A 25,415-nucleotide genomic window follows, 5' to 3' on the forward strand; every position below is an offset into this window, starting at 1 on the left:
AATAGTATATTATCTGTTTTTCCAAAGTAAAATTATTTTGAATGATGGCAACACCTTTGAATTCAGTTATTGTTTTCTTTTGCAGGAGGACAGAAATGGAACATGCTGACAGAGGTGGAGAACTTCAGTCTCTACAGTTATCTATTAGTAACAAAAGTGCAGTATTAGAAATTCAAGACCTCTGAACACTAGGTGTCAGTGTAAGAAATGGAAAAATATCAAAAACCTGTTGTTTCCAATCAGGTGGATTAGCTAAGAAACCAGAACCAGCTGTGACCACATTTCCTTGTAACTGCATAACACTGTTAACAAGCCAATCTTCCTCAAAAAAGTTATTCTGAAACTATCAGGTTTGCTTGAAATCAGATAAGGTGTTTAAAAACTACAATGAACTTGCTCTGTTAAACACTCTGAAATGACCTTTAAGGTTTATGAGTTATACTTAAAAGACCATGCAGAATTTTACACTACTCTTTTTTTGCCAGATATCCATAAATCAGGTTTTGTCTTTTGCAACTTAATGTTTACAGTTTTGTTTGACAGAATCAATGAAAAAACGAAATACCCAAACCATGCAGCTAGTGCCAAAAGTCATAGAGGTGAGAAAGCTCTCACTTTATTTAAGAAGTCCAGATTGTAAATGTTTGGCTGGAATGTTAAATGACTACTTTAGGACATGAAAAGTCACATCCCAGAAGTGTTCATCTCTCCTGATACAAATGATGATCTGGCACCATTATATCAGTACACAAACCTTTATGTTTGTTCAGGTGAATCCATTCACAATCTCAGAGGAAAAACAGAAGGAATGCCACCTTCCACCAGGTACTGATAGTTGCTATATTTTGAAAGTTATTTTAAACAAAGCAAGACAGATGATGAAAACAACAATTAAACCCCATTGTTTATCAGATTCCAGAACTGATTCCAGAAATATACAAATGCTTTTGAAATTTAACTTGAGGTCCATCTTCCTAATGAATTATATGTGTGTTGCACACAAATTGATCAATTTCAGATTCTTTTCACTTAATTTATGAATTGCTGACAAAATCAGACTACCAGAAAAGATGGGTCTTTGCGTGCAGATACATAGAATCATAGAACAGTTAGCGTTGGAAAGGACCTTGAGATCATCTAGTTCCAACCTCCCTGCCATGGGCAGGGACACCTCACACTAGACCATGTCACCCAAGGCTTTGTCAGGCCTGGCCTTGAACACTGTCAGGGATGGAGCATTTACCACTTCTCTGGGCAACTGGTTCCAGTGCCTCACCACCCTCACAGTAAAGAGCTTATTCGTAACTTTGAGTGTTTCAGTTAAACAGTTATGGGATCTCAAGAGACACCCCCAACTTTATTTCACAGGCCTCTTTTAGGAATGCCAGGATGGGTATGTGAGCAGCACCACCCTGCTGCCCAAACCACCCGACTGTGTGACGCAGGTAGCAGCATCCTGAACACATCACCACAAAGGGCAAAGCTTTCCACAGCCTCTGCTCACCTTATGGCAAAAAGTTTCTCCTGCACTGTTAACAAAAAATTAAATCTTCTGTTGTGATAAAGAAGAGGCTATCCATGAGAAGAGCCTTAGGCTTTTGCTACGCTGGAAACGTATAACAATGATATCGCTGCAAGGCTGCAGGTATCATTAGTCAGCTTGTCTATGCCTTATCTGACCACGTACAAAGCCTATTCAACACTCAAGTAACACATCAAGGTGCCTGATGCCAAGATTAAGTACCCCCTTGCTTAAGAACTGAAAGTTATTTTACACAGAATAATGGGGAAGTACATTTGCTGTCCAAAGGGGAAGTCTTATGCTTGTATCCCCATGCCTTGAAGGAGACTGTGGAAAGCAGCACCAATGGGCTGAAAGGGGCTGCCAGTACCTTCTGCAGGCACAGAACACCCACAAGAAACACAAATGAGTTCCCAAGAGAAAGGCATCTATGTGTCAAACCTCTCCTTTCCAAACTCTAAAGAAGCCTACACACTTCTCCTGCAGCCTAATCGACTGTGTTTATTGCTGCATCCTTCACTTTATAGGTCAACATCTTCATACACTAATAATATTCAACTTACATTATACAAGCAAGTTAAAGAAAAACGAAATCCTGAAGATCAGATTTCTATTTGACTTCTGAAGCTTGGGACGTAATTACAATTTTTCACAGACAGAAACAATGCTATTTCATTCCAGCCCAGCTAAATTATTTGAGTCAATTTTTTAGGTCATGTCAAAAATACTCTTGGCAAAAGCTTGTTCAGCCATAAAAAAAATCCATAAAGGAGACTAGGGAGTAAAACTATTGACAAATATTGATTTACCAGAGTGCATCGTATTGCATAATAAAAATCTAATAATTACTCTTCAACTCCTAATTTTTTTAAGTTGTTCTTTTCTAAAGAGTTAATCACCTAGAAGTTCCCAGGGCTCCAGAAAATAATAAGCGACATTGATGTAAGTAGCCAACACACACTTGACACCGTGCATCTGTACATTGAATGTCTCAGCTCAGCTCAGCCAAGATTTCAATAGCTATTAATCTATGCTATACTCCTAGCAGTATATATAAAAATAAAGAGGACACATTTGTCTTTTGGAAACTCAGGCTGGGATCAGCTTATCACTTGATTCATAAAAGCCCCACAAGCCAAGGTACTTAAGTACACATATATTCAAGAAAGGAACAGATTCTAAAGTTCCCATGAATTAAATTTCACATGTATTTAATTCCTCTTGATCAACAGCCTAAATAGAAATCGATGTGTTAAGGGTGGGAAAACCAGACCTGCACATACAGACACATAAATAAGCATACACGTACAACACATGTAGAACTATGTCATTGTTATTAAAGGCCAAAATACTTATATAGAAAATCAGTAAATACTGGGATTATAGCTGCCTGCACTACCTTAATTCTTGGTATTTTATATGCAGTACACGACAATTATTATCCATTCATCACATTGCTTTTCCACTCAATTCAGTCAATGGTTTATATTTTCTTCACTACTGAATATATTGCTACAGCTATGCGGGCATAATTATTAATTTCCTTCTGCTTGATTTTTTAAATGTACTTAGTAAAAGTATCTTAATTTTTCTGCTTTTTGGGTCAGTGAAGTCCATCACCACTGGATGTTGAGCAGCATCCCTGCATGACCAGGCAAAAAGCAGCAGCTCTATCTCCTAGCACATATTGACTGCAGAAAGATTCATGGGAAAGAAAACATCTGACCAAGTCTGTCATAAAGTCTTTCATCTGAAGAGAAAGCACAGAGAGAGCCCACAATCCCTACTAGGACTCCTGAACTGCCTCCTGAAGTACATTCTGTGCTTTAGAATAAATGCATCTGAATACGACAAACAAGTAGTGTAGAAAACTCAGGACATTGCTTTTCATATAAATTATGAATGAAGAAAAGGCAAGACTACATCAAAGTCAGATAGGAGACTTTATATTGTTTGCAACTGAATTTTTCCATCTCCTTTGAAGACATTTTATAATACCTTAATATATAAAAAAAAAAAATACTGTTCATTTGCTCCAGTAAAGCCAATCAAGAAATATTAGAAAAGAAAAAAAAAAGATTTTTTTTTGGGGGGGGGGGGTGTTAAGAAATTGGGAAAATGGTGTCTTATGTCTGATGTGGGCCTTTCTAAACCAGTGTCCTCTTCACCCATGAATAACAGACACACTGTCACCGAGGTCCTTTGGTACAGAAGTCAGAGTGTCTGATCTCTATAAAATGGTTACTGAATGCATTGAGTCTATCTAAATTTCTTCAATGTACAGAAAAAAGGAATAACAAAAGCTATTCTACACTACTCTGTAAATTGAACAAAAAAGTGTTTTTTTAAACAGCCCTTCCTTTTAAAGTCATAAATATTTTTAAAAAATAAATAATACAAATGGTCCCAAAACAATCCTGAGAATGATGACCACAAAAATTAATCAAACCTGATATTTCCATTCAAAACAAAAACAAAAGAGAAAACCCACCCCAACTCACTCCTACCAATGTAATAACATAAATACTGACCACATTTAAATGATGGAAATGCACAGAGAACAATTAATTACCTCTTGCTAGAGGTAAAGTACCTTCTCTTCCACCTCACATGGGAAATGCTAACAAATGTACACTACTGGTACCCAGGGAATTTTTCATACTACAGACTTATTTTCCAGTTTGATTTCTTCCAGGGCAGGTGTGCCATGTGTTTGCTGCAAATGTATGTGTGTTAATATACTCTACAGTAGGAACAGAATGAATAGTCGATGGATTTTTCCCAGATGGTTTTTGTGAACTCCTTTATCCCATTCATGTAAACACACAGTGTGTTCCGGTTTGCTGAGTTGTATATACACCCTGTGACTTACTACAAAGTCTGAATGTTTAGCTAGCCAGAAGATTGTTTCCATCCTGTGATTCATTAGGTCCCTATGGTACCCTCGACTTCCTTTATTTTGTACAATCACAAATTATATTAGTTTGTCTTATTTTGATAACCCCTCTAATTAATGTCCTGCACAGGAAACTTTATTACTGTTTTAAAACAGACTCATAAACCAAGGACTTTTCCTGTTACTACAGTGGCATAAGTGACAGTTGCATATAACTTTGGGATCAAGAGTGAACAGTGCTTCACACTGTTTGTTTTTATCAGTGGGCAATTTCTGTTAATGAATAAGCTGGTTTCAATTCTTTCTTTTTTAAAAGGAATGTCAGAAATTTGACAATTATGTGTATAAAGGTCACAAGTCTAAACAGTTCAAAAATGGAGGAAACAAACCTGGGCCTGTATGACTTCAGAATAGCATAGAGGTTACATACATTAAAATGACTAATCCACCTTGTGAATGAATAATGAGTGTGATTTGGTTTAAAAAAAAAAAAAACAAACACCTGTAGGAGCAGGCTGTAAACAATAAGTTCTAGCCTTGTTTCTGTTTAAATCATCATTTTTCCTACTCCCCCCTCCAACTGATATTGTCTTTTGCTTTGCATGGGCAATTGAAGGTGGGTTTTCCCTCCTCCTTTTACTTTAATTCTAAACTGCAATGAAATGGTGAATGGATGCAGGGATAAAGCTGGGAAGCAAAGAAATCATAACACATTCATCCATAAATGTACAGCCCTTTGAAAACAAAAAATTCACGCTGGTCATGATTAAGTACTTAGCATTTTAAACTCACCCTTATGCTTGCCTCTGTATTTCCACCATCCCTTTTCTTAGTTGTGGCAAATGCTTACCCAATCTTTATTTAAATCCCTACTATAAAAAACAAGGGATGGATTTACTATGGACTTACTGAACACCTGACACACTGCTGAATCTCTGCATCTCACTGTAAGTGTTTTACCTATGAATTATGGCCACAATTTAAAATAATCTACATATTCCAATATAAATTATTCACCTGCAGACCTGTATTTTGAGCTCTGGTTGAAACCAAAGGGTTGATTCTGAATTAACTCTATTATTTGTGCAAAAGACATTTGATTTCCAATAGTAATAAAATCAGAAGAAAAAAATCTATGTGTATATGCAAAATGTTCATGTATATGTAACATGAGACCCTAATCATGCTGCTACAAAGGAAGCAAGAGAAGAATGTCAATAAATACTAGTTAGAAACACAAGATGTATGCAATTAAATTCTTCCATAGGAAGATAAGTGATAAAAAAAATCCCAACAGATATCATATACAACATAATTTTAAGCAACTGAAGTTCCTTTAAGTTGACAATACTGCATTCTAAAAAAGCCAACGAAGTGGCCTTGACTTAAATCATTTGACATCAGTCGAAGAGATTAGAGTTCATGCTCTAGCAGACACACATTAGCTGACAGATAAACCACAACTCTATCAAAATGAATTCTATCATTCATGACAGTCTCCAGAAAGACTTATCACATTTTACAAAGGATATTAGTGAATAAAACATTTAAAGGATGCAGTCTAAAGCTGTTACAATGTGCTGTGGCCTTCTCCCTAAGCACCAGTCTTTCATGAACAGATAAGGTTACTTACCAGTAGGTGGGAACTTTTGGGCTCTGCTGTTTATAAGCATATCTGTACTCTTGGTTTGTATGCTTCATAGTCCCTTGCTGAACTCTGTGCTACTGTTAAAATGTCTTCTGCTTTGTAAAAACCAAAACTTATAACTTTTCAGAAGCCATTTGATAGCTCAGAAACAAAATGTAAAGGACTGAAGTTCACATCTAGCGCTAACCTGAAAACCCAACTTCTGTGAAAGCAGGTGTCTGTACTACTAATACTGTATTCAGCATGCCCAGAGAATAAATTGGTGGTAGTTCATTCTGATAATAAATGCCCAGCAATACGTTCCCAGCACAAGGAGCTAACTCCTCAATAGCCTTTTTTGATTTAAGTAGTATATCATGCTCTTATCTTCTCTTAGCCTTTGAATGTGACATCTGAAGGATGAATGTGGAGCTATGGTCCTACCAAGAGAAGGTACTAAGAAATCAGGATTGCTGGACATGATGAAAGAGTAAGCTAAAAGAGGGCTTGTTTCACGTCAAATAGTAAGTAATTTAAAGGCTTGATCCCTCCTGATTAACATCTTTTTGCATTCCCTGTTGAACCTTTTTTGTAGCACAATTTTCCCTGTGACAGACATCTGCTATTCATGTTTAACCATAAAGAACAATGTAGTCTTGTTTGGAACTTCTAGTCTTAGCACACATAAATACAGGTCTAGGGATAACATTAAAGCATCTATAAATATATATAGATCAGTCACTATGCAAACACTGACAATTGGTGAATTTGATTTCACATTAAAATGTAAATTCATTGTGCTCTTCAAATACATTATGTTTGATACCCCAGCCCTGGAAGTGTTCAAGGCCAGATTGGATGGGACTTTAAGCAACCTGATCTAGTGAAAAGTGATCTTAGAAAAAAGGGAATTCAAACTGGATGAGCTTTAAAGTCCCTTCCAACCCAAACCATTCTGTGATTCTATGAAAAATGTACTGAACTTTTTTGTTCTATTTTGTTTGATTTTGCTTGATATGCAAGTAATAATACACATATAAAAATTACAATATATGCAAAAAAGTCAAAATTTTGCGAGCATTCTGACACAAATCAGATGGAATATTTGTCTCAACTTTTATGTCTGTCTCCTAGATATTCAAACCCCAGACAGCTGCCAAAGGGTCCCTTTACTTGTCAGCTGATGATAAATTGATGATAAATTCCTTAAGAGATTCATCTCAACTTGGAAACTAACTTTAGGATTACACGAATCCTCCTCTGGAGATGCTCACTTACTTCTACACATAGGTATATACTTTAAGCAGAATTTCACTTAATGTAAAACAGTGTATGTATCATTCAAAATACACGCAGAACATCAATCATAAAATGTGATGCAGACTTTAAAAACACTGCTTTACAAGAACTTAACTTGTTAGTGCAGTCATCTGCTATAGCAGCCGGACCTCATGAAGTATACAGTGGTTTGAAGCAGTGACTGTATAAATCTGTCCAAACCAGACCCTAATTTAATGGAGTTCAGATTAACTTTGAAAACAGGGAGCTAGAGCTATAAACCTGCAAGATATCAAAAGTCAAACAATCAAGGTTAATCACACTGGCAACATATTTTTTAATTCAGAAGTTCAAACCTGGACTTAATCAACAAGTACAAGCTCTTCATACAAATGTTTACTATGAAAGATGTATGTAATGTGCCAGCTTTATTGCAGGCATAAAAGTAACTTCTATGCTTTAGCCTTATACATGTATTATGGATGGTAAAATGAACATGAATTTTGAGAAGAAATCATTAAATTACATAATGAGGAGTGTGTACTCCATTAGTCTAAGAAATATGACAAAATCCAGGTAGTAAGCAATAAATTTACAACTGCAGTTAGCTTCAGTTACAGAAATAGTTTATTTCTTGTACTGAATATACACTCACATGAACGCCTACATATAAAGTGAAAATTTAATATAACTACTTAGTAACAGCTCACGAAGGATGTGCAGTTATTAAGGATGACAAATGTGCAAAAATCTCTATCAGAACTCTGGAGCATGTAAAAAGCTACTGATTTAAGAGTTCCGGCATGTGAATGTCAGAGGTCAAAGCAATGAGCTATTAAAGATACTTTCACTTCCTCAGAAATAAAGTGCTGTCCTGGGCTCAGAGGGGAAAGGTTAGAAAAGCTGTTTATCTGCCACTCTGTTCCCATTCTTCCTTCTGTCAGGAAATCGTACATGCCCCTACACCCCACACAGGGTTAGCCCTGGGTCACGGTCATTCCCCAAGTAAGTGCCCGCATTTGATTTAAGTGCAAAGACCACATGGCTGCAGGTTGCCTTTTCTCAAAACACACGTTTGGTTGTAAAGCTCAGCTCAGCTAAGCCTCTGCGGGATGTAAAAGCAGACACTTCACCACTTTACTGCTAAAGGAAGAGTGAAGCTATGGGTATTAGTTTGCATAAATTAAGAAGGTCATTCATTAACAAAATTACATTTTGTAGTAGATAATGCTAGAATAAGAATTACAAACCATGTTTAACCAGTGGGAAACCTGCAGAGAGGGGAGACAGGTTGTGCCCTCACCAGAAGCCATAGAGCATGTTCAGGACAGACTGAGAGGAGCATAATAAGCAAAGAAACCACAGCACAAAGGTGCCAGGAGACTGCAGAGACTGGGCCGAGGAGGTATAAGCAGAAAGAAACTGCCTGGAGCTGGAAGAGACCCCAGAGCAGTTGCTGTGACCCAGGAAGCCACTGAACAATTGCTGGATTAAGTGCAAAGCTGAAGGAAAACAGCTGTCTGTAGGCAAACAGTGGGCAGGGGGAGGTTTATTTATATAAATTATTCATTAATAAATTATTTATTATAATTAAAAATATTTTATGTATACTGTACATGTATTATGTGTATAAGTGCATATAAAATAGTATGTATATTTTATATATAAACATACATATATTTATAATATGTGGTTTGCCTCATTCTGAATTTTTTCAGTTTAGAGAAGTTTTTAATTCTAGTTAATACAGTAACAGAATCTAGCCTGAAACTTTAAAACCCTTCTTGACTGCTGAAAGGGCTCATTATAGAGAAAAGGTCTAGGAACTTGCAGGTCAGAACTGTGATGGATCAAGGGGCTCACCGTATGTGAACGTTAGCTATAATGCGTATTAGTATTATTTACATACAGCAGTTCCATGCAATGTCTACATACATACTTGCTGGCAATTTCATTTGAAGAATCAGTGTAATAAACAAAGAAAACATTTGCTGCCTTCCCATACCATATGTGCTCTTCCCAAGCCACAGGGGGAATATAGAACATCTTTCTGTACAAAATGTCAGATGGCAGATTCATGCCATAGTGTAAAATACTGTCACTGATTTCTTAAAAGGTGATGTTGAACTTCAGTTAAAAACCATTAAAAGATTCCAATTTAGGGCTGTTTCTGACAGACAAAATTTGAAACAGACTCATTCATATAACCCTTTCATTGGCTTTCAATAACAAAGAAAATTTGATATTTTTGTATTATTTTTGATAAAAATAAAACCACCAAATAATAAGAATATTAGAACATGTTAAGTAAATGAAGCATTAACATAGATAGTAGAACATGAACAATTAGTAATGAAGTCTTCACATGACTTGCCAGTTTTTTCTTTTTAACAACTTGAAGTTTTAAACTAAAAAATACATCAGGTTTACTCACAGGTTATGTGATGTTGCAGGTATCATAAATATATATATATATATATATATATATATATATATATATATATATGTATATAAGCATGTAACCATAAACAAAGTGCACAATCTCTATCTGCAAGCCTAATGGTAAATTTCTACAGATTACTGAGGCCAGAACACCACCCTCAGTTTCTGTGTTTTGTTTCAAAAACCAGAACAATCTGTTATTAGTCACTTGATCGTGAAAAGGTCATGTTGTGTCAAGGAGTTTGAGAGTAAAGACTACATTATCAGCTATGTTCTTACCAAATTTATCAGCTGAGTGTGGACAATGTCTTCCACCAGTACTGCAGTTTCATGGAGCGGCCTGCGGGCATCTCCCAAGGAAAACCTGGAAGAAAGGGGTTTATTGAAAGGTTAAGAAAATGAGTAAAAAAGAACAAAATAGGTGTTCCATGGAAGAATAAAAAAACGTATGAGTAATAGCAAGTTTAATTCATGTGCATGTACAGAAATTGATCACCCAGTATGGTGCAGGAATATAAACCAAAGTAATCTGATTAAATGAGGAAAAGAGCAAGAATGTAAGGCATATGGTGTGAAAACATGAAAAATTGAGGAAACAGAAGAAAATCCAGTTTGTAGAATCATTTGAAAAAAGTAGGCAAAGCTGTAGTACTCCTGTGCTAGCAGGAGCAACTCTGTATTTGCAACATCCTTTGCTTAAAAAATACTTATTACCATATTACACTGGAATTTAAATAATAATCAAAACATCACAGATTCAAAACAAGTGCTCATATATAATAAACATATTTTTCTTTTGAGTTGTGTATGTACATTCACATTAAAATTTACATTATTTTTTCATCTTATAAGGTATATAAAACCAAACAGGACCCAGTTATCACAACCATTCTTACTTTCTGGCTTTTTAATATTGAAAAGTAATTTTGCTTTCTTTTTAAGTCTTAAAATGCAAAATAAAACAACTGTGTGATACAATACTAACACCTGGTGCCAGCATTCTCATCTTGAATGTATCTTTTGTTCACCGTTTTACTCAGCATTCCACATACAGAAATGAAAGGGTTTTGGTTTTCTTTTCTGAAGACAACAAAGTGCAAGAACAAAACAGGATGCTGCCTCTGCACTGAGATGCATTCCCTGCCTGCGCTTAGAAGTCTCTCTCACAAGTAACTATCAGTCCCCCTGAATGGCACGAGAAGCTGAAGAGATGCAATCAAGATGCAGCACATTGATCTGAGAGGAGACAGATATCAAATCTTGCTCCTTTCTGATGAAAACGGGTATGTCAGAGTTGATGCTGAAACGTGAAGAGGGATGCAAAAATCAGCGGCATTACTTGATTACATAGAAAATCAAGTTTCAGATGCATCTACTGTCTTCCTCCCTTCCTTACACTCTTTCTACCTTCAAAGCTATTTCTATCTCAGTTTGCCTTCACTGTTTTCCCACGTAACTTCTGCCAACTTCTTTCCCACACACAGAAAACTAGATACTAGCATGGTGGTTTCAGCAAAAAGTAAAAACCACCACACCTACCCACAGCCGCTTCCTTTTTCTCTGCAATGGATACAGGATTTTTTAGACACGAAAAAACTGTAAAGCTTTGATACTTGTTAACTGTATTTGTATGGCATTTGATACGTTTCTTGTTTCTAGGACAATATTCTTTAAGATACCAAACACAAACTTTTTTTACTCCATTCTACTGCCAGAGGTGATAATTACAAATGCACAAGCAGTTAAATTAACAAACTCCTTTTTTTTTATCACTTTTGCCATTGTACTTCTCCATAGCAGAATAAACACTAAGCTAAGAGTCAGGGGGCTCAGATTTTTGCCAAGTTGCAGAACATAAGGGAGGTTAAAAGCCAAAAGAAAACCCTTAAAAAAAAAAGGAAACCAAAATTTGGTGCCATTGCCTCTGGGAACTGAAACCAAACTTGATGTTTTAATATAACTGACAAATTTAATTTCACATGTGCTTTGCTTTTAATGGTTCATTAGAGTCTTTTAAAGAACCTTCCATTCACTAAAGTATAAACAAGTCTTCCTATGGAATGTATAAAAATTCTGTTGAAAATAGAAAAGAGCTGTTTCCACATAGGTATCTACTGAAGAGGAAATATATCAAAAAGTAACATTATCAGTGCATCAAAACAGCAAAAGGATATAGAAGACTGTCCTGATAATGAAAGCACCTACCCATTAGACATGTCATACAATAACAAAACCTTCTCAGAAGATCCGGTTTCAAAGGTTTGTCTGTTTTAAGGAAACATTTTTACAAGGGGGTGATCAACTTACCCAGATTTTCACAGGAGGATTAAAATAGTAGCATGGAGTAAGAAAAGACCGCTGCAGCTCTTTTATTGTTTACCTTTAGCTTCTATTTCTAATTTATTTAAGTTCCTGTAATAATGTTTCCAGGCTCATCAAAAGGGGAAATATCCAAGCCACTAAATGCCTACATGAAATATCATGGTATACTATGTGTAAACACACATGCACATACTCGGAACACATTAAGGTACGACAGCTACTCGCAGTGGAGGGACCCACATTTGTAAGAACCTCAAAATCTTGGGCAGCTACAGAAATAGATAAAACACTTTTTCTTGATGCATTTCTTGGGTGTTTAAATGAGTGCAAAAGGTACTGGCTTCAAATACCCTGATGCAGAGCTCTCCAGGTGGCCAGACCACCAGGAGTGTAGACTGCGGAGACAGAAAACTGCTGCCATCTCCCATCCTCCACAGACTTGCAAAGCTGTCCTGGCCAGAAAGGAAGCATAACCAGGGTGGCTGGGAGTGCACGAAGCTAGAATAAATAGTTTCCCTTACTGAGGCTTCTATGGGGTTCATACTATAATGAAGTTGCCTGGCTCATATAGAATTTACCACCTTGAATAAATTTGATAAATGTAGCCCAGGAAAAGTATAACAGCAGTGAGGCAGACTGGTGAGAAATAGGACTTTTTTCTGTTCTAGAAATTTGTAACAACTTTCCTCTTCTATTCCTGTATGAAGGATTTGCAGCAGTAGAGACAATGCCTTCAGACCTGAGGAGGTTTTATGCAGCTGAAGATCTTACACAGGACAAGCAGATATTGCTTAAATCCTTAGCAAAGATGTATTTATTTGTTCCTGCCTGCAACTGGGGCTATGGGTCACAGGATTCCACGTGCCTACAATGCCAGCAGCAGGAGAGATCTGAGTGGGTGGGTGCACATTGTGTATCATGGGCTGCATCAAAAGAAGCATGACCAGCAGGTTGAGGGAGGGGAATTCTCCCCCTCTACTCTGCTCTTGTGAGACCCCACCTATAGTCCTGCATCCAGCTCTGGGGCCCCCAGCACAAGAAAGATATGGACCTGTTGGAGTAAGTGCACAGCTTCCAAACATAGGGAAGAAAATATCAGATAATAAAGTGTGGTGTGAGTTTTTTAATCAGTGATACGAAGAAAATTCTTCCCTGTGAGGGTGATGAGGTCCTGGCACAGGCTGCGCAGAGAAGCTGTGGCTGCCCCATCCCTGGCAGCGTTCAAGACCAGGTTGGATGAGGCTTAGAGCAACCTGCTCTAGTGGAAGGTGTCCCTGCCCATGGCAGGGGATTGGAACTGGATGAGCTTCAAGGTTCCTTTCAACCCAAACCATTCTGTGATTCTATAGTCTGAGTAGGATAATGATAATAGGTTTGGGATCCATGTATCAATGTGGCCATAAATCTGGGCTTGATACTGGAGAGACCAGAGGGTCTGTGATTTGGCTACTGGAGCAATCAGGAGGTTCACATCAGCTGACTGGGAGACTGCAGAGCCTGGGACTTGTTTGAGAGACCCGTTTGCATGTGTGTCTGAATATGAGAACTGAGGCTTTCCAGTACTGAATGACTGAGGTTGAGGACACTGGATTCTGCAATTCCTAACTTAGGACATATGCTGAAGTATCAGACTCAGACTAGGTGTGCCTGTGAATTCAAGTATTTGCACATGGAGAAAGACACACAAAAATATACTGATGAGTTTCAAAAGAAATCAAAGGACCTTGGAAGGTGTTCAGGCAGCAGTAATAAGAAGCTATAGACACACACATAAATGTATGTGTTTACACTTAACTCACACATAGACAACTACTTGATGACATCTGAACCTGGGTGCCTGTCTCAGCAAGCTGATCCCCATTCTGCATTTTTATACAACCAACCAAGCAGGCTATGATCAAGATATAAGTGCTCACAACATACAGAACCAGCTAATTCACTGTCAGAAACTCAAACCTAGGCAAGGATCCCATAAAATCACAGAGGACAAATTAACTACTAAATATATTTGGACTGGATAATATCTGGCTCGCATCTCCACAGTATTGTAAGAATACACAGTAAATTTGTCAGCTGTTTGGCAGGAATGCACTTGGAATATGCGGCAGCATATTAGTTCTCAGAGATGTTTCCATACTATAAGCAAGTGTCCTCCTAAATATATGAATTTCTAGAGACCTGACAGGCAGGTGGTGACAAAGAAAATCAGTTTTACAGTCTGAGCACAAGAACATCCATAAAATGTCCAGCAATTCAAATACCAGAAGGACAAGCACTGCGAATTGTGAAAAATCAGTAAAAACAAACTTTGGAAAATCAGTAGCACAGCTTGTTGAAGTAATTCAGCTTTGTGTCATCAGACACTGACTATGAAGACATAAAAACAAGGAGATCTGGTCTCTCAGAAAAGAGAAAATTGGGAGACTACATGTTTCTTTCTGATGACCATGGGAATGAGGCTATCAGTGGAGTAGATATCCCAGAGAAAATAAGATTAGGATAGTACCCTTTTCAAAGTCTCAAAAGCTAAAGCTAGCTCTTCTCTCTCCATTTTGTTTGCCACAGCAGCTGCTGAACAAATTAGGTACAAATAGAGTCTGAAAGGAAAGAGATAACGTGCCAAGCCAGAAAACTGATTAGACATACACAGGAGGACACATTGTATGGGGAGCGGAAGAGGAACAAAAGAACAGCATCTGAGAATACTTCTTATTTCTGTTAGGTACTTTGTATCAGAGAGAGATGATGTGACAGATTGTTGTTTTGTAGTCATTGTTCCTTCCTAATACCATCAGTGAACTTAGTAAAGGGACATGAATTTAAAAATTAAACAATCTTGCTTGTTTATTGCCTTAGCTTAATGAAAAAGAGAACAATGTAAAGCTTTGAGTTATGTTAACTAACCATCATGATCTACCAGTACTACCTGAAAAAAAACTGGAATTTATACTACTATTTATATGTTTATCTGCCCAAGAGGTAGCTTCCACCAAAGCCCATTTAAAAAGAAAAGGCAATCTTAATTCCAATCAGAGTTCATAGTTAATGTATTTATCTGCTTGGATTAATGAAGCTAAGTCTACATAGGTTTCATATGTCACACTGAACATAGTTCTTTACCAGGATACAAGAAATATAAAATAAAAATGCAAGTTGTAGCTGTGTTAGCTTTTTCTTTAAAGTTTAGAAAAATATGCTTAAGTTACAATAAAAACAAGCATTCAAAGCCTACAGCAATTTTAATACAGAAATTACAAAAATTAGGGTAATTTTCCAGTATTCTTCTGCCAAGTCATTCAATGGCTAAACTTGGAAGAAAATACTAGCATTTTGCAAGAGGCAACTCTTGGAGATTCAGATTATCTTGTGCTGTTTGGTACATCAGTTATCACCCTGCAGTGGTTTTAAAAAGCTTGTGTGGCAACTTCTAAATAACTTACCTGCACTTTACCCTTTCACAGCTCAGGGCTCCTTAACTCCACTTGCTCTGATAGGTTACAGCCCTACTGAGCAGATCACCCATTCAGGGCAAGACCAGGACAAACTGCACCGCATGTACTAAGATGTGTTTGTCAGAATTAGATCAAGCTCTCATTTGGTCTGGCAGGAAGCAGGGATGAAATGGAAGAGTTTATTTCTCCATGGCTTTTGACTTGTTTGGAGTGTTTATCACCATCTTAACTGAATCTGCTCTCAGCACTGAGGGGAATTGTCCTGAATGTGAAGAGGAAACCAGATATGGTGATTTAAGCGATATCACAGACTTCAGTTTGTGCAGACTGCATGCTCTATAATCAAGCAAGGTCTACACTAACATTGGCAAATACGGCTTCTCCCTACTGCAGGAGTGGTGTAAACTTACCAAGAGCCACTTACCAAGAGCCCATTACAGAAAAGTACTAACAAATTTAAGTCCCAAATTACAGAAAGTGTACAGGGTTTTTTACATTCTCATAGAAAGAACAGCTGAAGAAGTAAACTCTGGATATGTTGAGAGTCCAGTTTACTCCAGGATGGCACTCTTTCCTGTGCTAACGTGAGAGCTCCAAGGACACACAATGAGGTCTTCTATCCTCAGCTTCACTGAGCTGGCCCATGCTACAATAATCACTTTAGAATGCAAACCATGTTATTGTAAAACCTGAGAAGAGCAGAATAGCCTCATTTTCTAATATGAAGATCCAAGAGCCAACAGAGACCCATGCTGCCTTTTAAAATGAACCTATCTAATCAGTGTGGTCAGCCTTTTGTCCACAGTCAATAGAGAATGCAACAGGGTCCACAATTCCCAGTTTCACACAGTACTCTCCAGAGGACCCTGGAAATCATAAGGCCTACATAGGTTCTTCTAGATACATTATATGTAAACTGTACGACCTGAGAGCACACCCTAAATCAGGGTACTTCCTCCTGTCTGACAAATAACATGGATCATTTTAGGACATTGCTAAAATATGTCTCAGAACAATGCATACAAAAACCTAAATTTCCTGTAGTTGACAGAGAGACGTGGATGCATGAAGTGCCTACATTTCAGGTACTATATTCAGCACCTTAATTTCACTCAGCATTCAGCATTTTTAACACCCTTGCCACTGACTGAAAATGGTCACAAACCCTGCTTGTATTTAAACAAGGATTGATGACACAAAACTAGGACTGGCTCATACATACACAGCTGCACAGACTAGACAGTTTGTATATTGAAGTAGATATATAGGTAACAGGCCATAGAGTACACAGCTAACTGGCTAACAGTCACTATGTTATTTTGCATATGAAGATGAGTTAATCGGTATTGACTTAAAATCTCTTCCACATTGTTTTCTCTACCAGCTCATTTATATGTCTGCCCCATCCCATCCCATTCCCCTTGGGTAGTATCTCCTGTTCCTCTATAATGCTTTAAGGTATTACTGATAGCTTCTCTGACTCCTGAAGGGAGTCCATTCATTCTCCTTTCTTAGGCCTACACTTTGCTAGATAATTAGTCATGTTTTTTGTGTCTAACAACTGAGGATGTATCTCACTACCCTAATGTGAACCCTAATGTACCCTAATGTGAACAACAATAACTCTCTCCCACTTCTGTGAAGAAAAGCTATAGGAAATTGTTAAAATAATTACCATCTACTTATTCAGCAAGTGGAATTGTTCTCTTCACTTGTTTAAATACTGTAATATTAACTCCAAAAATCTTAAACTATCAAATTTTCACTGAAAGGAATTCAGCTTAAGAAAAATGCTTTTTCCAAAATGTGCGTGACAGTGAGAACAGCGAGCACAGGAAGAAACTGAGACAGCAACTACAAAATGCTTTTTGTTGGGTTGGGTTTTTTTATCTTTCAGTATAAAATTAAGCTGTGATGATGTCTGCAAATATTGAAAAGGCATAAATAACAAGAACGACATTACATAATACCATTTAATTATTCAAAAGTACACAGCGACAATAAAAGGGATAAAATTTAGAAAAGGAACACTGAGAGCAAATTTGACAAAAACATCTGAAAACAAGAGCTAAAACCCTCTGTAATTATTTCAGAAGGCACAGAAATGCAACTGATGGAATCATGGAAAACTTAGCTTAACTAGGAACTGGGGGGTCTGGTGATGTTAAAAAACTACACAAAGAGAAATCTTGATTACGTGACTTAAAATACTTTAAAATAAGATGGCACTCAAAAATGCTGTCACCTGCAGCTAATAGACAGTTGTTGGAACTCTGTATCTGCAGTCTGAAATAAGCTTCACTATTGCTTATAATTATTAAAATTCTACAGTGAGGAAGAAAATTTATACTGAACACTTATTTTGAGCTTATTGAAAATGCATTAATGCTTACTTAGTGGTCTTAACTACAGATACTTCTCAGTTACTACGGTGGAAATATCCAAAGGCATCAGTCCCATTCATTGTGCCACAGAGGTAAGACCTAAACAAGGCAAGACCTTTCTAAAAGTGACTTTGTTTACCTGAAAATAGAAGTAGCTTGTTTACACCATGAGTTTTTAAATGGTAAGGTCTGCCAGACAGCAGGATTAACAATGTCTAACATCTTGCCAAATGAAAAGTCCAATTCTTCTCACATAAAGACAAACCCTGTCCTCAGGGACACCCCCGTAAATCAAGAATAACACAAAATCCTCAGGGAACGCATTTCAGAGATGCTGAAGTCTCCCAGCTCCATGGGAGGTCATTCAGTCTTGACTCAATAAAGTGTTTTGTTTAAGCATGAACCTTCTGAATCATGTTCTTAAGCTGAACTTGAATGTTCCAATAACTTGTTGAAACCAAAAAATACTCAAAATTTTCCATTTTGAAAGGGCAAATTTTGTCGGTATAACAGCACAGTTTGTAACTACAACACTGTAATATATGCAGTAAGAATTTTTTTTCCAATTTCTGCCTTACTAATTTCATATTCATACCTGGAAAATTACTGTCCCACAGGACAGAAAAGGGAGGGGGAGGAGGAGGGAAGGGAAAAAAAGAAAATACCATTGTACCACTGCTACTCCATGAGTCACAGAAAAGGTGAGGCTAGAAGGGATATGTGGAGATACCTAGTCCAGTTCCACTGCTCAAACAAGTCTGTGTCCAGTTTCTCCAAGGATGGACACTCCACAACCGCTCTGCACAGTCTGTTCCCACACATTTAACCACCCTCACATTAAAAATTTTTTGCTTATGTTCAAGTGGAATTTCCTGTTTCATTCTGTGCTCCTGCCTCTTGCTCATCAGTGAAAAAAAAGTCTTTATCTTCTTTACTCCCTCCCATCAGGTATTTATAAACATCTCCCTGAGCCATTTGTTCTCTAAGCTGAACTGTCCCAGCTCTCTCAAGACTCTCCTTGTACGAGAGATACTCCAGTTTCCTAACTATCTTAGTAGCCCTTCATTGGCTTGCTGCTGTATGTCCATGTCTCTCATGCACTGGGGAGTCCAGTAGCAGACCCAGCAATCCAGATGGGTCTCACCAGTGTTGAGCAGAGGAGAAGGATCACCTTCATCACCTGCCAGCAACATCCTGCCTAATGTAGCTCAGGATGCTACCACAAGGCACATAGCTAGCACATGCCGAAGCTGGTGTCCACCAGGCACCCACCAAGGCCTTCTCTGCAAACTTTATTTCCAGATGGTCAGCCTTGCTGGCTGGGTTTGTTCCTCCCCAGGTGCACAACTTGGGATTTCCCTTTATGGAACTTCATGATGTTCCTGCTGGTCCATTTCTCCAGCCTCCTGTGGTCCCTCTGAACAGCAGCACACCCATCTATCAATCACTCCTCCCAGTTTTGCATCATCAACACACTTTCTGTGGGTGCACTGGGTTCCATCATCCAGATCACTAACAGACATTACATAATATTGACCCCAGGATCAATCCCAAGGGTATACCACCAATAACTGGCCCCCAGATGGACTTTATGTTGTTGGCATCAACCCTTTAAACCCAGCCCTTCAGCAGTTTTCAGCCTGCCCCACTGCCCATCCATTTACCTACTTCATCAGGTTGGATATCAGGATGTTACAGGTGACAGTGTCAAAAGCATTGCTAAAATCAAGGAAACAGCAGTCACTGCTCCTACCTCTTACACTGTACCAGTCATTTAATCACAGAAGGGTATCAAGTTGGTCATATATGATTTCCCCTTTGTAAATGTCTCCTCACAACTCCAGATCACCTTAATGGGCTCAGATATAGTTTCTAGGATGATCTGCCCAGGGATCAAGGTGCAGATGACCCAGATCCTCCTTCTTGTCATTCTGGAGACAGAAATGGCACTTACTTTCTTCCACTCTTCAGGAAGGAACTCCCCACAGTTGCCATGACTTCTCTTCATGAGCAATATCATGCATAAAATCAAAGCAGAATGCTGTATATTTTATTACTGGAAGAATAAATATGTAAATTAAAGTCGGATTTCAAGCAGAAAGTGTTATAAGATTGTCTGTACTTAAAACTTTCATGGGTATAGCTAAGACATGAAAAATGATTCATGTATATAAAAACACAGCTTAGGAAATGCATTTGACTAAACTGTTTTTAAAATATTTTTCCTCTCCCATGGTCTAATACTTTAGGAACTGTCAATATGCAAAACGTCAATTTCGATGCAAGATGCTATGCAGATTTACCTCCAGCAAACTATTTATAGATACATATCTTTCAGGGTGAGTATGCCTACATTCCATCAAAACCTAATTTTCTGAGTTTTTCTAAAAGCTCTGCAGAATAATCTTTCTACATATGGTTCCACTGAACTAGCTTGGTTACTCTTTGTAAACTGCTGTAAGTACAATACCCATTGGCTGAGAATGAATGTGATTTTGTAAAATAAATAAATGCTAGAATATGGGCAGACTTGTAACATAGGTGCTTTAAAAACTTCTATTTATTAATAAAAACCAAACAGATTTCACCCTGGTTTGTCTAGGGTTTCCTTTTTTGTTATTTTTTCTTTTAGACTGTAGTAAACACTTCTAACTGCTGAAAATCAGCAGATTTATCCCAACACAAAGCTGTGGCAAGACCCCATTTCAGTACCATTGTGTACTAATCAGAATACACCAAATTCTAACAGCTAAGTGTCTTTAAACATAAATTAATTTTACAAATCCTTATGACTAGCAAAGGAAAAAGATATAATTTATTCCAGTTGTATAACATAATATGTTCCATTTGCTCATTCACAAAGGGTTTCAGTTTTTCAGGAAATAAATGAGACAACTGTCTTTCTAGGCTATGCAGACTGGACTATGATCAGTCATTTCTGCTCTAGGAAAAAGTTCATCTCAACAATATACCCAAACACAAATGGAATTTAGCAAAGCCAAGAGAGATGAATTTTCAGTCTGCTCTCAAGAGGACAGGGCGAAAAAGTGATGAGGAGAGCAGGAAGTCAAAACATCATTTCACTGTATATATACATTATAAGTGTTAACCAAATGTGGAAATCCCTAGCTATTTTAAATCTAGATTAAAACCACAAGGCAATTTAAACTAATCCACAAGATACAAAATACGAAGATGAATGCTTTATGCTAATTTTTAGAGAAATAATATTATTCTTTTTATATTCTTCAAAATGTCAAGACCATTTTCCATTGTTTTAAAGTCACATCACTGCTTTATGAATGAGATCTTTGGGTATTAAATTATGGTAATTATATCCAATTCTCAAATAACAACCTTCCGTATCAGGTGTTTACGCATTTTGTGATGTCTTTTATTTTTTACTTTACTACCTTTCCTGAAGTCAATGCCTGGAGGAGAGAAGCAACTTGTCCACAGCTGGTCTGTGGGTGAAAAAAGACAAGATATCCCTCTATGCTCCCATTGCGGTGTGGTATAGGGCTCTACTACTGACAAATTAAGCTTTGCAAATTAGATTTATTTTAATAGTAAATTAGCAAATTAGATCTAATTTTAATAGGAAAACAAAATTATATGAAAAGTCCACCTATGCATCTATTCTCATTATTCATCTCTGCAGTACTTGTGTCAGATAGATGTTTTAGTATTCACTGTGATAATAGCTAGAAATATAAACAGATGTCAAAAAACATGACCTATCTCAAAAACATGGAAATATTTGAGACCAAAGGACATTACAAATGTCAGCATTTCTCATAAGCACTGTAAAATTTAACTATGAAATTAATATTTGCAGCATTTTTAGATTTTTTTTTTTTAATATTATATCCATTTAAAAAAACCTGCTGTAAAATTTGACTTTTGGATCATCAGTGGTCCACAGACCATAGCTTGGAAATCTGTGCTCTTACAGTTGACAACTCAGGGTCATGGCAGTTCATGCCTTCTACAACAACCTACCAATTACCAGAAATCAAATCCACCCCAAACTGTTAGAGTAGTTACTCTGTGTTATCACTGTGAGTGAAAAATAGAGACAGAAATTATTTCCCCACTAGGAAGAAATAAAATATATCCACAAAGAAGGAGATATGAATGCACAATGATTAAAATACAGAATAATTCTTTTGAACAGTCAAGTTTAATTGAAGTTTTACTTCAGAATACACTGAACACATCAATACTCTCATTTTTTCTGAAAGTAAAATCTGTCATAAGATACCTTGATTTCAATAAAAAAGACAATGCTTTAAAAGAGTATTTTATTTCAGAAATGAAAACATTCAACCTTCTCCCTAAAGTAAGAAACTGGAAGTTCTGTGATAAAATCTTTTTCTGGAAAGTCAGTGCAATTTCATATCAATGGCGTGCGCTTTTTCCTGCTTTCAAATGGATTACTTAGATGTTTTAAAATGTTATAACCCACAATAATCTGTTCCAGGCACCAACGAAAAGGAAGAAAAAAATTACAGAAGTCAAGATGTCGCCTGGAAGCACTTTATGGCAAACATTATAAAGATAACACAGAGCAGAGAAGCTCTGCTTCAATCCATTATAAATACCCCATTCTTCTTAAAAATCACAAAAATGTATTTATAGTAAAGAACTCTTACAGGCTTTTTCCTCAGAAGACTTCATTTAAGTACAATTTGGCAGAATTTTTGGAACAAGAAAAGAAGAGTTTTGTAAAATATTGATGTTTTACAGTCACCCTAGTCTTGATCTACTTGCTACAAAAACAAAAGCAAGGACTTTGGCAGATGACCACATCCGTGTCTACTAATTACACTTTAGTTTTTCATTTTATCCAAAATGTGCTCTCTAGCAGTTATCCTATAGTGAGCACAGATACTAAATCATCATTTTGACAATGCCTCATTAAAAACATCAGTTTTCTCATTTTATTAATGACAGAATGTATTGTTCATTGAAATATATGGGATTAAAAAAACAAACCAAACTAAAACCAAACAAAAAACAAAGGGTGGAAATACTGGCAAAAGACAGTCCTGTATACATAACCTATAGATCAAAGCTCTATTTTCCTATATGTCCAAGTGGAGGCATAGATAGTTACCCTCTCTTCAACACCAGGTCCCTCGCAAGACTTCAGGATGGGGGTGTACACAGAAGCAATAGGCTCACACTGACCTCCATGTGCACTGAAATTATTAAATAATTACTTTGGGTGCAGAAACGATTGAAAGGAAATAAAAAGCAGCTTTCTTAGATGTCTCAAAAAAAAATTGCTCTTTTTTTTCAATAAATGTGGCTCAGTTGAAAGTAGGAAACAGGAGATACGAATATCTGCACCTTAGGAAGATTTTCTCCTAGGCAAACTACGTTTGAGGCACACCTGCTTAAAAGTGTTTGCGCAAAAATTGAATTTTCAAAATTATGAAAAATATTTAGTTTGCAAAGCACAGAAGCAAAATTACAAGTATCAAATATGGACTGTCTGTTTAATAATATTACAAGAACACTAAAAAGAAGGATCCAAAGTTATAGTGCAGCATGCTCAAGCTATGAGTCAAGAATAAAAGACAAAAAAGGGGACAAATATCACTCTTGCAGGGCTCAACAGAATATCATGTGGAATAAATGCACTGTTAATTATTTCACTGTATTGATGGTAATCCAAAAGGGGTCAGTGTAAAGGACAATTTGGTATCCATTCAGATTTGCCTTTCTTTAAAAAATAAATAAAATTGTGGTTTTCTGATGTTTCCTACTGAAAAAAAATAGACAAACATGAGCTGTGCTTATTCAGGCAAAATGTGCATGGCTTACTATTTATTGACAAGTATTGAGATTTGAATAACTGGTAATTTTGAGAGAAAATACTACAAAATTATAGTTGGACTGAATTAATATCTTAATACGAAATTATATTTTCAATTTACAAATTTCAGGTGCTGAAGTAGGGGCAAACCCAGTAATCAAATACAAACGTTTAAAAAGGAATTATTTTTCTTTCTTTTTATATAGAGTCTGCCCAGCGTCATGCCCAGTACACGAGTTAATCCAGAAAATCGTTATTATGAGGTAATGAAGAAAATTCTGGTTGCTGTACTTTGCTTTCTCATCTGTATCTGCAGAACATAATGTGAAATGATATCAATAAAATCCTAATTCCCTTATTTATCAAAACAGATAAGCTACCAAAATAAAAAAGAAGCATACCAGAGTCCAAGAGTCATTCCAATGAATTCTCACACTTATTTATAGCACATTTCTACGAGTGAAGATAAAAAATTTCTTGAAGAAATTAAGTACCTGTGCAGCTTCCTAACCAATATTGACAGATGCTTGGTTGCAAGCAATTTTTAAAAAGTATTAATCCTTATAGACAGAAGTGAGGAATTGCCATGCTTGAGGGAATGGGATTCAGCATCCCATCTTTCCGTTCCTCTTCCTCCTTAGGAACCGAGGAAGCAATGTTTGGACTCAGGAGAAGACCAAAATCTCCAAGAAAAGCTGTGATTTCACTGAATCACAAGAGACTCAAAAGAAAATGTGATTTTTGGTATCAGAATGATCTGTTAGAGGAGAGTAATAACATCTCACTTTGTGCTGCCATTATTGAACACTTCTCATTTCCTTCCTTTCAGTTTTGGAGCCGAAGAGACCAAGAGCCACGCTCTGGGCACCCCGGGTGCTATGGAGGGGGCAGCCACAAGACTTTTTCCTTTGAAAAACCACCCTGACTGTGCTTCTATACCCAAACACAGTCATCGCTTCTTAAGAATTCCAGCTTGGCATCACTCAACACACAAGCAATGGTGCTCGTGGCTGAGATTTGTGTGGTCTACGGTAAGCTCTGCTTCCTCGAAAATGTGTGGCATCATACAGAGTTTATTTAGAACTTAAGTCTCTCGGGCACACTATGTAAGTTTATTGTTTATCATTTGCTGGGGAAGTCTTCTGAGGTCAAGGTAAAAAGCAGGAGGTGATATTTCATGTAAATGTTCCAAAGCACGTTATGTGGTTACATGGTCGCAGTGGCCCCCAGAGCACTTTGCTGGTGGTCCGTAGAGATCTGGCTGGTGAAGGTGCTGGCTTTCCCCGTTTCCAGCTGCTATATCATATTTAATGTATTTTTAGCTTCACTTAATATTTTCCTAATATTCCTTTTCCATGTAAGCAATTAGTGTGGTTACCAGGGATGGCGACAGAAGTGGTATTTAGCAGCCTATTGGAGAAGAGGTGGTCTTTACCACTGTATATGGGAGAAGATGCACATCACCATCTCCATGCTAAGAGGTAGGGGGGAACCCACCCAAAAGCCACATTTTTAACACCTCTGTTTCTCCATTTACTGAAATAAATATTTTTTTTCCTCAGAAAACAAACAAAAAAAGACATTCGAAAGATATAAATAGGATTAAAAAAATATATGTGATATTGCTGGCTTTGATTTTTGCAGGTTTATACAGCTTTTTAAAATTGT

At 37.1% G+C, this 25,415-nt stretch overlaps 1 protein-coding gene across 7 annotated transcripts in view; it reads right to left on the reverse strand.

Moving 5' to 3' along the window:
* SUPT3H (SPT3 homolog, SAGA and STAGA complex component) overlaps positions 1 to 25,415 on the reverse strand; it is a 263,404-nt gene that overhangs the window by 119,585 nt on the left and 118,404 nt on the right. For all 7 annotated transcript variants that reach the window (XM_031046610.2, XM_031046611.2, XM_005146419.3 and 4 more), the window contains one exon: positions 10,045 to 10,129. In XM_031046610.2, coding sequence (XP_030902470.1) covers positions 10,045 to 10,129 — 85 coding nt within the window. The remainder of the gene's footprint in view (positions 1 to 10,044; positions 10,130 to 25,415) is intronic.

This window comes from Melopsittacus undulatus, chromosome 3, assembly GCF_012275295.1.
Source record: "Melopsittacus undulatus isolate bMelUnd1 chromosome 3, bMelUnd1.mat.Z, whole genome shotgun sequence".
NCBI lineage: Eukaryota > Metazoa > Chordata > Aves > Psittaciformes > Psittaculidae > Melopsittacus > Melopsittacus undulatus.